We start from the raw sequence: 14,472 nt of genomic DNA, 5'->3' as shown, positions 1-14,472 counted from the left end.
AAATAGAATGTCTTGTTCCGTCTCTGGAGTCATGGTGTGAGGGCCTCTCTGTCCAAATAGAACGTCCAGCCTCTCAGTAGGAGACCCAGGAGACTGTCCATGTGCCAGGAGTGAGGACAGCTTAGGAGGCAAAGAAAACAACCCGCCCAAGTACGATGAGCCCTGTTTAAGTGCTCCCTTGAAAGCTTACCGTTTTCTCCCCTCTGTTTTTATCCTGCCAGGAGTGCATACTGCGCTGCCTCAGTGGCATCTCTGACCAACATCATCACTCCAGACCTCTTTGAGGGCACAGCTGAATGGATAGCCAGGTGAGAGAAGCCCGGTGTTTCCCTGGCCACACCTGCAGGTGGCCCAGCATTTCCTTCTGAGAGATAGAGGAAAACAGAAACACGAGAGGGGCAGTATAGAGTGGAGACCCATAGTCCATCTGTAGGCAACTGGACATCCCCTTACAGAAGGGTCACAGAGAGGACATGAGCCAGTCAGGGTGCAGAACAGCACCAATGAAACATACACCTTTCCTCTAGTTCTTTAATGCTTCCTCCCCCTCCACGTCCCCCCTCCCCCACTGTCATGATCCCAGTTCTGCCTTAAAAATCTGGTTAGACCAGAGGATGTACACTGGTACAGATAAGAGCTGGAAACAGGGAATCCAGGACAGATGAACCCCTCAGGACCAATAATGAGAGTAGCAATACCAGGAGGGGAAAGGTATGGGGAGAAAGGGGGAACCCATCAGATATAACCCCCTTCCTGGGGGACGGACAACAGAAAAGTGAGTGAAGGGAGACATCAGCCAGTGTAAGACATGAAAAATGCTAATATATAAATTATCAAGGGTTCATGAGGAGGAGAGGAGGGGGGCAGAAATGAGGAGCTGATACCAAAGGGTCAAGTAGAAAGAAAATGTTTTGAGAATGATGATGGCAACAAATGTGCTGACACAATGGATAGATAGATGGCTGGCTGGATGGATGGATGGATGGATGGATGGATAGATGGATGGTGATTAGAGTCGTATGAGCCCCCAATAAAATGATTTTTTTTAAAAAAGAAAGTCACAAGAGACATATTACTAGGCTTCTAGGATCATGTGTTTAAAAATACGTTAAACCTTTTTCTACCTTTCACATAGTCTCTATTCTTGTAGAACCTTTTGGTTGTCAGAGATCCAGAGCTTTGATAACAGGCTGAGTGGAAGTCTAAATGGATTCCCCAGTCCGGCGAGCAATTTGGCAAGCTCTCAAAGTTGCTCTTATGTATAACCCAGTAATACCACTCCTCTGGAAATTTGCACCTGCCTGCATGAAACAGACCAAGGTAGAAGTCACTGACAATCACCAGGTGCTGGGAGTAGGTTATATGTGATAAGACAGGATGGGGGGTGCTACACTGGTCTGTATGGTCATGTTGGAATGTCGTATCCAAGTTAAAAAGAATGAACTGGTTGGAGCTATGTGTATCAATAAGAATGAATTCTAAAAAAAAAAAACACCTCCAAAACCCAGCATAATACTAACTTTAAAAGAAAATAAAAAGGATGCTAAAGAAAACATGCAGATCCAAACATTTAGTTAAAATTTGAAAGCAGGCAAAACAAGTCTCTGTTGTCGATGGAAAGAATCAAATGTAGGAGTTATATAAAAATATGGAGGAAAAGGGTCGACGCCAACTTCAGGAGATCAGTTGTTTCTGGGGAGGAAGCAGAGGAAGTAAGTTTGAGCAGGGAGAAGGGCGCAGGAGGCCCTGACTGTAAAGAAACGTGTGGGAGATACTCCATTGTCTCTTGATTCCACTTATCAAACTTTCTGAAGCTCCATCACGGTGACTGAAACAGAACTAGGTGTTAGGCACAGAGTGTCCTGCAAATGATTTCTTAGGCATTTCTGTTACTTCCCTGGGCGCTTTACATAATTTATAACTTCTGAGAGAAAACTAAAGGTGTAATAGATATATGTGTAGCGCTACAGAATGATATCCAAACTGCGTTTTCTGGGGTTTTTTTCCACATTTTTATTTCTATCAAAGTAATTAGTACTCATTATGCTTACACAGCATAATGTTGTTTACATGTGAACTAGATAATGTGCTATGGTCACTTGACTTTTTTTCCTGGAGCTTTCATTCCCTCTTTAAAATACCGTATATGCTGGAGTATAAGGCACCCAGAATATCAGCCGAGGCACCTAATTATACCACAAAAACTGCATTAAAAATGTGCTGAAATGTAACCAAGAGGAATTACTGAAACCCAAATGAAGGCTGAGCATGATAGTGGGACAAGAGGAAAGTCATGGGAAATAGGGGAAAGAGATAGGAGGCAAAGGGCTTTTATAGAGGTCTAAATACAGGTATGTACATATGCAAATATATTTATATAGAATGATGGGGAAATAGATCTATGTGCATATATTTATAGATTTAATGTTAAGGTAGCAGATGGACATTGGACCTCCACTCAAGTCCTCCCTCAATGTAAGAACACTCTGTTCTATTAAACTGCCATTCCATAATGCTCACCTTCCCCACAATCACTCAAGACAAATGTGTACATAAGCAAAGGTGGTGGAGAAAGCTGATGGTGCCCGGCTATCAAAAGATATAGCGTCTGGGGTCTTAAAGGCTTGAAGGTAAACAAGTGGCCATCTAGCTGAGAAGCAACAAAGCCCACATGGAAGCACACCTGCCTGTGTAATCATGAGGTGTCGAAGGGATGAGGTATCAGGCATCAAAGAACAAAAAATCATATCATTGTGAATGAGGGGGAGTGCAGATTGGGGACTCAAAGCCCATCTGTAGGCAACTGGACATCCCCTTATGGAAGGGTCTCAGGAGGAGATGAGCCAGTCAGGGTGCAGTGTAGTAATGATAAAACATACAACTTTCTTTTAGGTCTTTAATGCTTCCTCCCCACCACTATCATGATCCCAATTCTACCTTACAAATTGGCCTATACCAGAGGATGTACACCGGTACAGATAGGAACTAGAAACACAGGGAATTCAGGACAGTGGTGACTCTCACCAGGACTCTCACCTTCAAGACCAGTGGTGAGAGTGGCAATACCAGGAGGGTGGAAGGAAGGTGGGGTAGAAAGGAGGAACTGATTACAAGGAGCTACATAATAACCTCCTCTCTGGGGGTGGACGACAGAAAAGTGGGAGAAGGGAGATATCAGACAGTGTAAGATATGACAAAATAATAATAGTTTATAAATTATCAAGGGTTCATGGGGGTGGGGTGCGGGGAAGGAGGGGAAAATGAGCTGATGCCAAGGGCTCAAGTAGAAAGCAAATGTTTTGAGAATGAGAGAAACAAATGTTCAAAAGTGCTTGACACGATGGATGGATGGTTTATAAGAGTTGTATGAGCCCCCAATAAAATGATTTTTAAAAATGTGCCATATACAGAAGTGTATACAGTATGTTGCACACTCACATACGTTTCATGGATTCGTTCGTAAATTTTTTTGCCAGAATTCTGAAACTCATCATAATACAGTGGACCCCTTCAGTGTGTATGCCTGCGAATGTGAGTGAGTATGTGGTGTGTGTGTGTGTGTGTGTGTGAGTGTGCGTGTGCATGTCATTCTTCCTGGGGGTCTCTGTCCTGCCCTCCTGCTTGGGTCTGGACAGATTGTGCTGTGTGTGTGTGTGTGTGTGTGTGTGTGTGTGTGATGCTTCCTGGAGGTCTCCGTCCTGCCCTCCTGCTTGGGTCTGGACAGATTGTGCTGTGTGTGTGTGTGTGTGTGTGTGCGTGTGCATGTCATGCTTCCTGGAGATCTCCGTCCTGCCCTCCTGCTTGGGTCTGGACAGATTGCGCTCAGCTTGCTGCCCAGCAAGGATGCAGGAGCTTCCTTTCAGCATGAAATTCGCTTCACTGCTCTGCATTGTTGAAGCTTCTGCCTCCCTTGTTTGGTTTATGTATTTTAATGAAGCACACACGCCAATAGGTGTTACAAGGGGGCATTTTTAAGGTTTTTCCATGTGTCTCTTTTCTATTCTCTTATCTGATTTAATAGTTCATTTAGGTCAAGATTTCCAAGTTGGAAATTGCATACCGTATATACTCTAGTATAAGCTGACCTGAATATCAGCCGAGGTACCTACCATAATTTTACCACAAAATTGCATTAAAAATGTGCTGAAAAACTCGGCTTCTATAAGCGTACATATGGTAAGCTGCTCATTTTGTTGAACATCTGCGAGTGCTGCTGTGTTGCCTGAAGGAGCCCTGGTAGCGGCACAGTGATTAAAGTGTGTGGCTACAAAGCCGGTGGTTGGAACCCCGGGGCTGCTGCGTGGGAGAAAGGGGGCTTCTCGAAGGTTTACAGCCTGGACATCCTGAGGCAGTTCTCCCCGATTCAGTAGGGCCATGATGAGTTGGAAGTAACTCAAAGGCTGTGAGTTTGTCCTAGTCCCTTCAACCCCCAGTGTCGTCGGCAGTCATAAGGCTGACGACATCATTTACTCGCAATGCTCCGTAGAAGGCGGTTTAGAGGTTGAGAGTATTGGTTTTTCAAGCTGGACTGATTGGGTTTGGTTCTTTTCTGCATTCTGATTTTTACCTGAAATTTCTCATCCTTTCATTTATGACACATGTATTTTGCCTCACCTCGCTGCTCAGTCCTGTACTATGGGTATAGCACTGTACGAACAGTATTGCTACTGCTCCCTGCCCTCAGGTTGATTCTGATTCACAGGAACCTTGAGGACAGAGTAAAGCTGCCCTGACGGTTTCCAAGACACTAAATCTTTTAGGAGTAGAAAGCCTCATCTTTTTCCTGGCATATGTAAAGTAGATCCTTCAAAGTCCTTAGTTGATAGTTCCAACAATTTAGTTCCTTGGGATGACATGTGCTGGATTTTGCTCTGAAACTGGGTCACATTTCCCTGCGTCTTCATATGCCCCATAATTTTGGATTGTATCCTGGACATTGTCGATTCTACATTGTAGAGACTGGATTCAGTGACGTTGCTCCTCTGTGTGTGGATACTTTCGTTGTTCCAAACTCAACTGCTTTAGTTAGACTCAAGCTCCCAGTTGCCATTCCTGCAGGAAGCACTGACTCACATCTCGGGTCAGTTGTGCTTTCAGCTTTTGTTCCTGGCACTCCCTGGCTATGGCCACCCTCAGAGCAAACCAGGCCGACAAACACCTCGCCAGGGTGGAGGAGGGAAGGGACTAACTCCTTGCTCTTGCCTCAAAGTTTTCATTCTCCATCAGAATCTTTCCGCTTGCTTTTCAGTCTTCTGAACTCTTAGGCAGATCTTTTTTTTTTCAGTTTGTCCAGAGTTTATGCTGTCTGTATTTTTAGGCACTTACTGGATGTGGAGCTCGGACAGCCTGGGTTTGAATACCAGTTTGGCCTTTTAACTAGTTGAGTGCCTTGAACAAGTTAATTAACCTCACTGTGTTTCTCTATAGGTCAGGTGATGTTGTTACCGGAATAAAGGCTCTTGTCTTACCAAGAGAAGGATTTACTTTTGGAAGATGTAGGGCACCAGAAGAGAATTTTATTTAGATCCCCCTAGGAGGAAGAAAGGAGCCCTGGTGGCTTAGTGATTATTCATTGGGCTACTAACCTCAAGGTCCAAAGTTTGAAACCACCAACTGCCCTTAGGGAGAAAGGCTTTCTGCCCCCATAAAGATGTACAACCTGGGAAACCCACAGGGACAGCTCTACCATGTCCTATGCTAGTGTGTCCCTGAGTTTGGTTTTGGGAGGAGCACGAGAACCTTACCAGCCAGCATGCCTGGCCTCATTCTTTCTTGTCTTCCACATGCGGCACACCTAGTGTTTTTAAGCATTCCCTCAGAAGAGATTCTCAGGAATTTCCACAGGCGGGGGTGGTGGTGGTGGTGGTGTGTGTGTTTGAGGGGTGGGGGTGACAAGGGGTTTGGGGAAATGTAGTCCCCCCAAGATGGTCTACTGGAACCCACACATGTTCTGTCCAAATCTCCGCCTTGGCTCCCTTGGCTTGTCTCAATGGACTGGTGACTTCGATAATGACGCAGACGGTGAATGCACCCGGCTATTGGGTGTCCCTGTGCTATGCTGCCTCCCTGTGCTATTGTGATTTCCAGCCTAATTGTAAATGTTTGTGGTTTGTTGCTCTTTGTCCCTCCCCTTCCTAGAAGCCTTCGGAGTGCTCATTCTTGCTGTTTGAATTCAGTCTTGGGCCGGGGTCTGATGTCATCCATCACGCTGCTCACTCAGCAGGCCCTTGGGTCCGGAAGCCCATGTACCTGAGTTATAAGAAACTTTATTGTGCTAATTCATTGATTTTTTTCCCTTTCTAATTTAAAAACAACAACTGTAAACCTGTTTTCCATCTATTAGCACTCCTTGTATTTTTAAAAGCGATTCCCAAGCATTTGTTGTTTAATCCTTTCATGGAGCTTTATTTCTGCAGTCTCTAGTTTCAGCTTTCCAGAGCTTATTTTTAATTCTATTTTCCTGTTCTCGTTTCACGGGTGCTCCACCCTTGCAGTGCTTTTATTTTGTGTAGTATTTTATCTAGAAATACAAACCTGTAAAGTCTCCTTCCTGCAGTATTTTCTCCAAGCTCATTTTATTTGCTTTGCTCTCTCTCTCTCTCTCTTGAGACTTTGCTTAAATATCTGGTATTCAGAGTCTGAGTGTTCATACTTAAGAATGATATACTCAAGTTGCGTGTGCATGTGAGCTAGGATCCAGCCTTCTCATTGGAGAAAATCTCTATATCTGGCATGTTCTTGGACTTGCCTGTTTGCTTGAAGGAATCTTCTAGATTCCAGCTGTGTGAACTATTCATGTGGAGAGACACATAAAGCGGGAGGGGATGTGGGGGGGGGTCAGAGTTTCGTCTCTGACTTAAGGTCCCTGTTTAGTGTAGCACCCCTTCCTGCTCTCAGCTGTGCCGGCTTTCCTGGGCTCAGACCCTCCCATCTTCTCCCACCCCAGAGGGCCCCCAGAGCGCTGACAGATGGATTCTGATGTGAATTTACACTCTCTCACCTTAGTGCAGACCCATTCCCCTTTTAGAACCGTCTCCAGTCTTTCTGTGGAGGAGGGGGTCCACCTGTTGTTGTTGCCTTCTTCCCAATTGCCCACCCCCCTCCCTTCTTGCTTTAAGGTCCCTCCTCCAAGCAGCCGCTATATCCCTGGTCCCGATTCACATGTTAGTAACACTGGGCATCTGTAAGACTCACCTGAGGACTCTGCTGACAAGTAGATTTTTCTTCAGTGTCTTGCTCTGGTTGGAAAGGACGCTGGGTGTCGAACTGGAATGCACCAGTTTGAAGCCCTGGTTGTTTGCATTTTAAAAAATGGATGTTACCTTTTCAATGAAAAAGAAAAGACTACGTGAGCAAGCCGAGGCGCAGCTGCCGCCGCCGCGGGCGCCTCACCAAGCACACCAAGTTCGTGTGGGACATGATCCGGGAGGTGTGCGGCTTCGCACCCTACGAGCGAAGGGCCATGGAGCTGCTCAAGGTCTCCAAGGAAAAGTGGGCACTGAAGTTCATCAAGAAGCGGGTGGGTACACATATCCGGACCAAGAGGAAGAGAGAGGAGCTGAGCAACGTGCTGGCTGCCATGAGGAAGGCCGATGCCAAGAAGGATGCCATGCCCCCCTTTCCCCACCCCCAAAATAAAGTCTTTGCAGAAAAAATAAAGAAAAAGAAAAGACTAATAAATTAGTCTTTAATAAATTGATAAAGATTTCAGAAGCCCCTGGCCAAGTCTTCACACATCAGATCCATACTTCAACTGTTCTTCTTCTCCAGGTAGCCAAGTGCCATGATCTTGTCTGGAAAGAGGAGAACTGAGGAATCTGTACAGAATTGGAGTTTACTGTTGACACTGGCCCCTCTACCTGGGCCTGCGGCCCTTCTAGAACAGACCCTGGAGTCCCCCAAGGCAAGGCCTCTGGGCCTGCAAGACAGCTGGCTGTCAGTGCTTCCTCACTCTCCCACCTGGCTGTTGTATTAGCTCTTGCCTTTCTCTTAAAGTACTAAAGAAGCCCCAATCTCAAATACAATTTAAGGGGAACATTTATTAAGTCTTAAAAGGGACAAAGACACAAACAAATCACCTGGATGAGGAAGGCCGCCACCAGGAGGTCAAAATGATGTCCAAATATTCATCGCCACACAGCGGCTGAAAATAAGGCATGGAACACAAAGGAAACTATCACAAATTTATGGCTGGTGGCAGATTGATACAGCTCAGATATAGGTGGGTCTACCGGAGCAGGAACAGGACCATGATTGGGACATATTAGATAGAAGAATTTGCAAGCTTGGTCCTGGGCCTTGCCACCAAGGTAGTAGGGCAAAACTGATAGGGCATGACTCATGCGTGTCCTGTCCTCAGTCAGGTGACCTCCATCGAGGAGGCAAGCCCTAGGCAAGCCCCTCAGAGAGACGGCCCCTCAGAGAGACGGGCTGCCTTTCCAAGGGTCAGATGATCTCCGTCCTTGGTTAATGATCAGAAAGAATTCAGTGGAAGCCTAGACTCTGCAAATGAATCTGGAGCTGTCACTGCGTTTCCTAGCCCTTTGCTCAGATCGAAGCCCCAATGCAGCGTGAATGTTCATTCTCCTGTGTGCCTCCCACTACTTGGGCCACGGGCAGTCAGACCTAGAGGGGATGTGACTGCAGGCAGAGAGGCACCCGGGTGCAAGGAAAGTTCTACATGGTTCTACGAATGTGTACCTGAGAGAAACTTCCCTAATTTCAAAGATGAGACATGATTCTTATAAGCAAAAAGAAGATAAATGAACTCACTTTTATTGCTACCTCCGAGAGATAACCATTGTTTTGAGATAACCATTTTTGTTACGTGATCTTTCCAGGATTTTTGAAATGTAATCATAAAGTACATTACCATGTTATAACTTCCTTCATGTCATGGCCTTGGAATATTTTTTCTGGTCATGTTAAGAAATCAGTACACTTCCGTAGCATTAAACTCCAACAACGGGGCAGTAGTCTGCTGTGCGAACGAGCCATACTTTGTATGAAGGGACCTCAGAAAGTTTGTGGGAAAAAAACCTTTTATTTCCATTTTCTATGAACTTTTGTGAAGCCCTATTGTATAATCAGTTTCCTATTGTTGAGCTAGCTTCTAACAAATTGTTTCTAATATTTCACTATTATAAATGGGAATGCAGTTAAAATCATATAGTTTAGTCTTTTGGGACACTATAGAATGAATTCCTAGGAATAATATATTGCTGGGCAAAGAGTGAGCATGTTTTTATGAGTAGAAAATACACTTTGAAAACTAATGGTTTTATTGACATATCTATCCATTCACATCCATTGCTGCTGTGCAGTCCCATGCAGCGCAGTTACACACTCACCGATGCTCTTCGCTCCCACGCACCCCTTCCCTCTCCCCTCTCTTCCTGCCCCTCAGGGACCGTGGCTCCTGCTGCTCTTTGTGCAGAGCTATCTGTCTTGACTTTCATGTACGGAACAACCTTAAATATACAAATGAATATATTCAAATGTAACATGATTAATGAGGTAAACAAATAATGTCCTTCATAGTGAGGAGAGGAGGGAGGGGGGAAAAAAAAGAGGACCTGATGCAAAGGGCTTAAGTGGAGAGCAAATGCTTTGAGAATGATTGGGGCAGGGAATGTGCAGATGTGCTTTATACAATTGATGTATGTATATGTATGGATTGTGAGAAGAGTTGTATGAGCCCCTAATAAAATGTTTAAAAAAAATAGTGAGGAGAGGAAGTATTTTAAAAACTAGTGGTTAACCAGCCTGTGTGATCACAAGGTGTTGACGGGACCAGGTATCAGGCACCAGAGGCCCCCAAATAAACAAATATATTGATGTGAACGATGGAGGTTGGAGTGGAGATCATTTGTAGACAATTGGACATCCCCTCCCAGATGGTGGGTCACAAGGAAGGAACGAGTCAGCCAGGGTTCAGCATAGCACCAATGAAACAACGTTCCTCTAGTTCCTGAATGCTTCCTCCTCCCCTCTATCATGACCCAGTTCTGCCTTACAAATCTGGCTAGACCGAGCATGTGCACTGGAACAGATAAGAGCTCCGATCCACGGAATCCAGGACAGTGACGGGAGTAGCGATAATACCATGAGGATGGGGGAAGTCGGGAAGAAGAGGGAGAAACGGAGAACTGACTGTATAACAGCCCCGCCCTGGGGATGGGGGGCTAACTGCAGACATGTGGGTAAAGGGAGGCAGAAGATGGTGCAGGATGTGAAAACAATAACTTATAATTTATCAAGCGTTCATGAGGGTGGACGAAGGAGGGAAAAATGAAGAGCTGATACCAAGGGCTCAAGCAGAAAGAAAATATTTTGAAAATGATAGCAACATATGTACGAATGTGTTTGATACAATTGATGGATGGATTGTTAATGAGCCCCCAATAAAATGATTTATTAAGAAGCCTCCCAAAACCTAGCAGATAATTATGTGGTTCATCAGTGTCATACCATAGCACCCTTTATGTATCATCCTTTCTTTTCTTGTGGCCCTTGTGGAAGAGACTGTCCAATTGTCTTGTAGGTGAGTTTGGCGTCTCTATTGCATCCACGCCCCTTCACAGTGAGTTGGTTGCATGTTTTTGAACTTCTGATACCTCTTCCCATAGACCCCTTTTGGTCACACAGGCTGGTGGGCTTCTTCCATGTGAGCTTTGTTGCTCCTCTGCTAGATGGCTGCTTGTTTAATCAAAAGCCTTTAAGACCCGAGATGCTATATCTTTTGATAGCTAGGCACCATCAGTTTAGAGAATACACTCTTAAATTACAGCCTAACCCCAAATATTAACAACAGTAGCAATAAATGAATGAACTGAATATTATTCAAATATTAGTTTTGGGAGATAAAATTAATTTTTGTTGTTTAAATATGTGCTTAAACACGTATACGTTATACAGCGCTTTCATTTAAATTTTATTTTGTGGTGACTGTGCAGAGCCAGTGTACATCAGTGCAGGGTTTTATGTGCACAGTTGGGTGACACTGACCACCTTTTTATTTTATCATTTTATTGGGGCTCATATAACTCTTAGCACAATCCATCCATCCATCCACTGTGTCAAGAACACATGTACATTTGTTGCCATCATCATTCTCAAAACATTTGCCTTCTACTTGAGCCCTTAATATCTGCTGCTCATCTTCCCCCTCCCTCCCACGCCCCCTACCTACTGACCACCTTCTTAAGCTGTGTAACTGTCCTCACCCTCCTAATGAGTGGCTCCTCCCGAGTTAACATAAACTCTCTGCCCCCAAAGTTCTTCTCTAATCACTCCAGTGTCTATCATCAGTTCAATCCCATATAAATGTTTTTTTTTAAAGAGGATAAGTCTCAAAGCAGACCTTTATTTGACTTGTCGACGTTAAAGTGTTGTTTTAGGAGAACTTGGGATGTTTTTGGTTTAAGGCTTAAAGGTGTTCTCCGGGCAGTCGTTCCCTCCACGAGCATTTCTCTGTAGAATCTTCGTCAGGATGGTCAGTAAGAGTTGTGGGGCACCCTCCAGTTCTTCTGGTCTCCTGGTAAAGGACATTATAGAAAAGAGTGGGTGGAAAGGGGACAAATGTCACAAGGAGATGTACATGCAGAGATGACCCAAGCCGACAGTTATGTTTTACAAAAAGTATAGTTTTTAGCTTGATGGTTAGCATACCACATGGGTAATCTTAGGCTTTTTTTCCCCCAAGAGCGACAATTTGAGGAGCTATGTTTTTATATAGATTTTTCTCAATTACATTTCTCCTCCCATCTGAATGAGCTCCGTCTTTGGAACCAAGAAAGGACCTGCCCTTGTGGCCGTCCACTGACCTAACGGCCAGTTCCTTGAGACTGAGCGGAAACTGACCACGGGATCTGATTTGTTCCTCCTCCTCCTCCTCTCAGGTGCCAGAATTGGGAAGGCGGAATTGGCGGCGTGCCCGGCATGGAAGCTCACGGCGGTTATACTTTCTGTGGCCTGGCTGCGTTGGTAATCCTCAAGAAGGAACGTTGCTTAAACCTGAAGGGCTTATTAGTAAGTGTCTGTCAGGCCATCTTCCTCTCAGGCTTCAGTGGACCGGGGCCTGAGGCTTTCCATGGTGAGGGGAGGTTGGCTATGGGAAGGGCTCGCAGAATTCCAAAGTGCAAATCCTGGAAGGAAGCTCTGGATGCAGATTTTGGAGCCCTCAGCAGTGGGAGGAGAAAGTGGAGTTGGAAGAACATCTGCTTCCAGTTTTGACTCCCTCCTTCCTTCCTGCTGGGAACTTCCTTGGGAGTGTGCTAAGAAGGCTCCGGACTTTGCTTGACTAACTCATACATGTGCCAGCGAGCACCTCTCAGTTCCTGGAGTCACACTCCAAGCAGAGGGCTGTCTTCATTCTTTCATCTAGAGCGAACGAGTGTCTTGTGTCTGAGGGAGAATCTCCTAGGAGAAATGGTTATGAGAAGAGTTTCCGAAAGTACTTTGAAGTCAAGTTTCTCTTACCTACTGTGTTCGTCTTGGTTGACCAGAAAAAAAAAATCCAGAGACACTCATGCGTAAGAGAGAACTTTATATCTAAGAGCAATTATATGTTAAGAAAACAGTCCAGCCCAGTCTAGATCAAGTCCTTAAGTCTGATATTACCACATATGTCGATACTAGTCCTTAAATTTCTCTTTAGACTCACGCAGCATGTGCAGTGATCCTGAATGCAGGAGGATCACGGGCCAGTGGGTGGAAAGTCTTGTGGATCTGTTAGATCTCTCTTGTGGGAGAAATACCTCAGTCCTTGGCTTTGCGCGAGAAGGAATTCACTCCAAAGCCTGGATTGTGATCCAAGCGAGTTTTAAAAAAGATAGAAGTTTCGGGTTTACACAGGCACCTCAGGGCACTTCACCCCCGCACGTGGCGCCCCGAAGCCAGAGGAGATGCTGCACCACTGCGAGAGCAGCTTGAGAGGCAGAAAGGGCTGCAGAGCTCTGGATTCTGGCTTTTCAGGTCCTCCACGGGGGAGGCGTGGTTGACGATCCTTGTTGACCCCACTGGCTGAATTAAATTCACCTGGCCTAGATGGGCCAATCCAGGTGTACCACCACCTAGGTGTACCAACCCTTCCTGGCTGGCAGCTGGAATTTTGAGTATGGGTCCTGGACACTTTCGTTCCAGTTCTAACTACCTAACAGATCTAGTGGCGGTGGAAGCATCTCAACGCTGGCGTGGGTCTCTGTGTGGCTCCTCCAGCTCCAGGGCTGTTGCTGCATCAGTGTAGCTCCATGTGGCTTGTCACCAGGAAGACCAAGAAGAGAGAGAGTGTCTGCCTTCCAGTGAGCTATGTATCTCCTTTGAACCTCCAAATGAGGTCATCGAGCTGTGACCCCTTCGCAAGGTGACAGGAGATTATGTAACTACCACACCGACCATACCATTGACTATTTGAGTTCTAAAGTCTGGTGGCATAGGGGTTACCCACTGGGTTGTAAACCACAAAGTCAGCAGTTCAAAACCACAAGCTGCTCCCCAGGAGAAAGATGAGGCTTTCTACTCCTGTAAAACTATAGCCTCAGACACCTACCGAAGTATTTCCAGCTTGTCCTACAGGGTCCTTATGACTCCGAGCAGACTCCGTGGCAGCAGGGAGAGATGCTGCCCCACTGTTTGTTCCTGGCTGGCAAGCTCCAACAGGATTCAGAAGGAATTGAAAACAGCAGTTAGGGTCGTGGGATCACATCACTGTAGCTGATTACCTCTGGAGGCCCGGAGCACACAGACACACACCCCACAGCTGCCAAGGAGAGGGTTTCCTCTTGCGTTTTCTGAGGAGCAGACGTTCCCTAACCACGTCCTCCGAGCAAGGGGGCTAAGACTGTGTGGCACTGACATTCAGCTTGTCCTCAAGTTGACATGCCAGGGCCCCATCATGGAGGCCAGTGTGAGCGTCAACGGTGTTTCTGTCACTCTGGGACAAGGAATCAGAGGAGTTTGTCCTGCTCTTGAGGCAGCTCGCACTCGTGGCTTGCTCCTCTCCCTGGGCCCGTGCCCAAACAGCGGGCTCTGTACAATGAGGGTTAGCAGGCCTTTTAAAATCTGTGCTGCTAATCAAGGGGTGAAACCCAAGTAGATTTTCTCATCCCTACGCCATTTCTTAGCCCTGTGGATTTCAAGAGATTGATGGTGTTTCTGGTGATGGAAGCTGGCAAGCCTTGCCATCTGTGAGGAAATGCTGGGTTTGATTCTCAGCGGACGTACCTCCCGTGCAGCCACCTCCTGTCACTTGGTGCTGCTCTGTTTCTGCACAAGGTTTCAGCAGAGCTTCAGGGCTGAGATAATCAGGCGGTGGAAGGAAAATCCCTGTGGCCTCTTTCTGAAAATCTGCCCACGGAGCCTAATTGTCGGACCCCGTGTTATACATAGGGTCGCCTGCGGTCATAGCGGGTTCAGCAGTGGCTAACCGCTTATCCTACCAGCAACACGGGAGCTTCTAAGCTTGCCTGTACC

At 46.0% G+C, this 14,472-nt stretch overlaps 1 protein-coding gene across 1 annotated transcript in view; it reads left to right on the top strand.

Moving 5' to 3' along the window:
- Positions 1 to 14,472, top strand: part of FNTB (farnesyltransferase, CAAX box, subunit beta) — a 67,141-nt gene that overhangs the window by 40,395 nt on the left and 12,274 nt on the right. Inside the window, exons 7-8 of the mRNA XM_075530635.1 lie at positions 222 to 308; positions 11,901 to 12,030. Of these exons, the coding sequence (XP_075386750.1) occupies positions 222 to 308; positions 11,901 to 12,030 (217 nt within the window). The remainder of the gene's footprint in view (positions 1 to 221; positions 309 to 11,900; positions 12,031 to 14,472) is intronic.

This window comes from Tenrec ecaudatus, chromosome 14 (genome assembly GCF_050624435.1).
Source record: "Tenrec ecaudatus isolate mTenEca1 chromosome 14, mTenEca1.hap1, whole genome shotgun sequence".
Classification (NCBI taxonomy): Eukaryota; Metazoa; Chordata; class Mammalia; order Afrosoricida; family Tenrecidae; genus Tenrec; species Tenrec ecaudatus.
The sequence above is the reverse complement of the archived record's forward strand: the minus strand, read 5'-3'. Positions and strand labels throughout refer to the sequence as shown.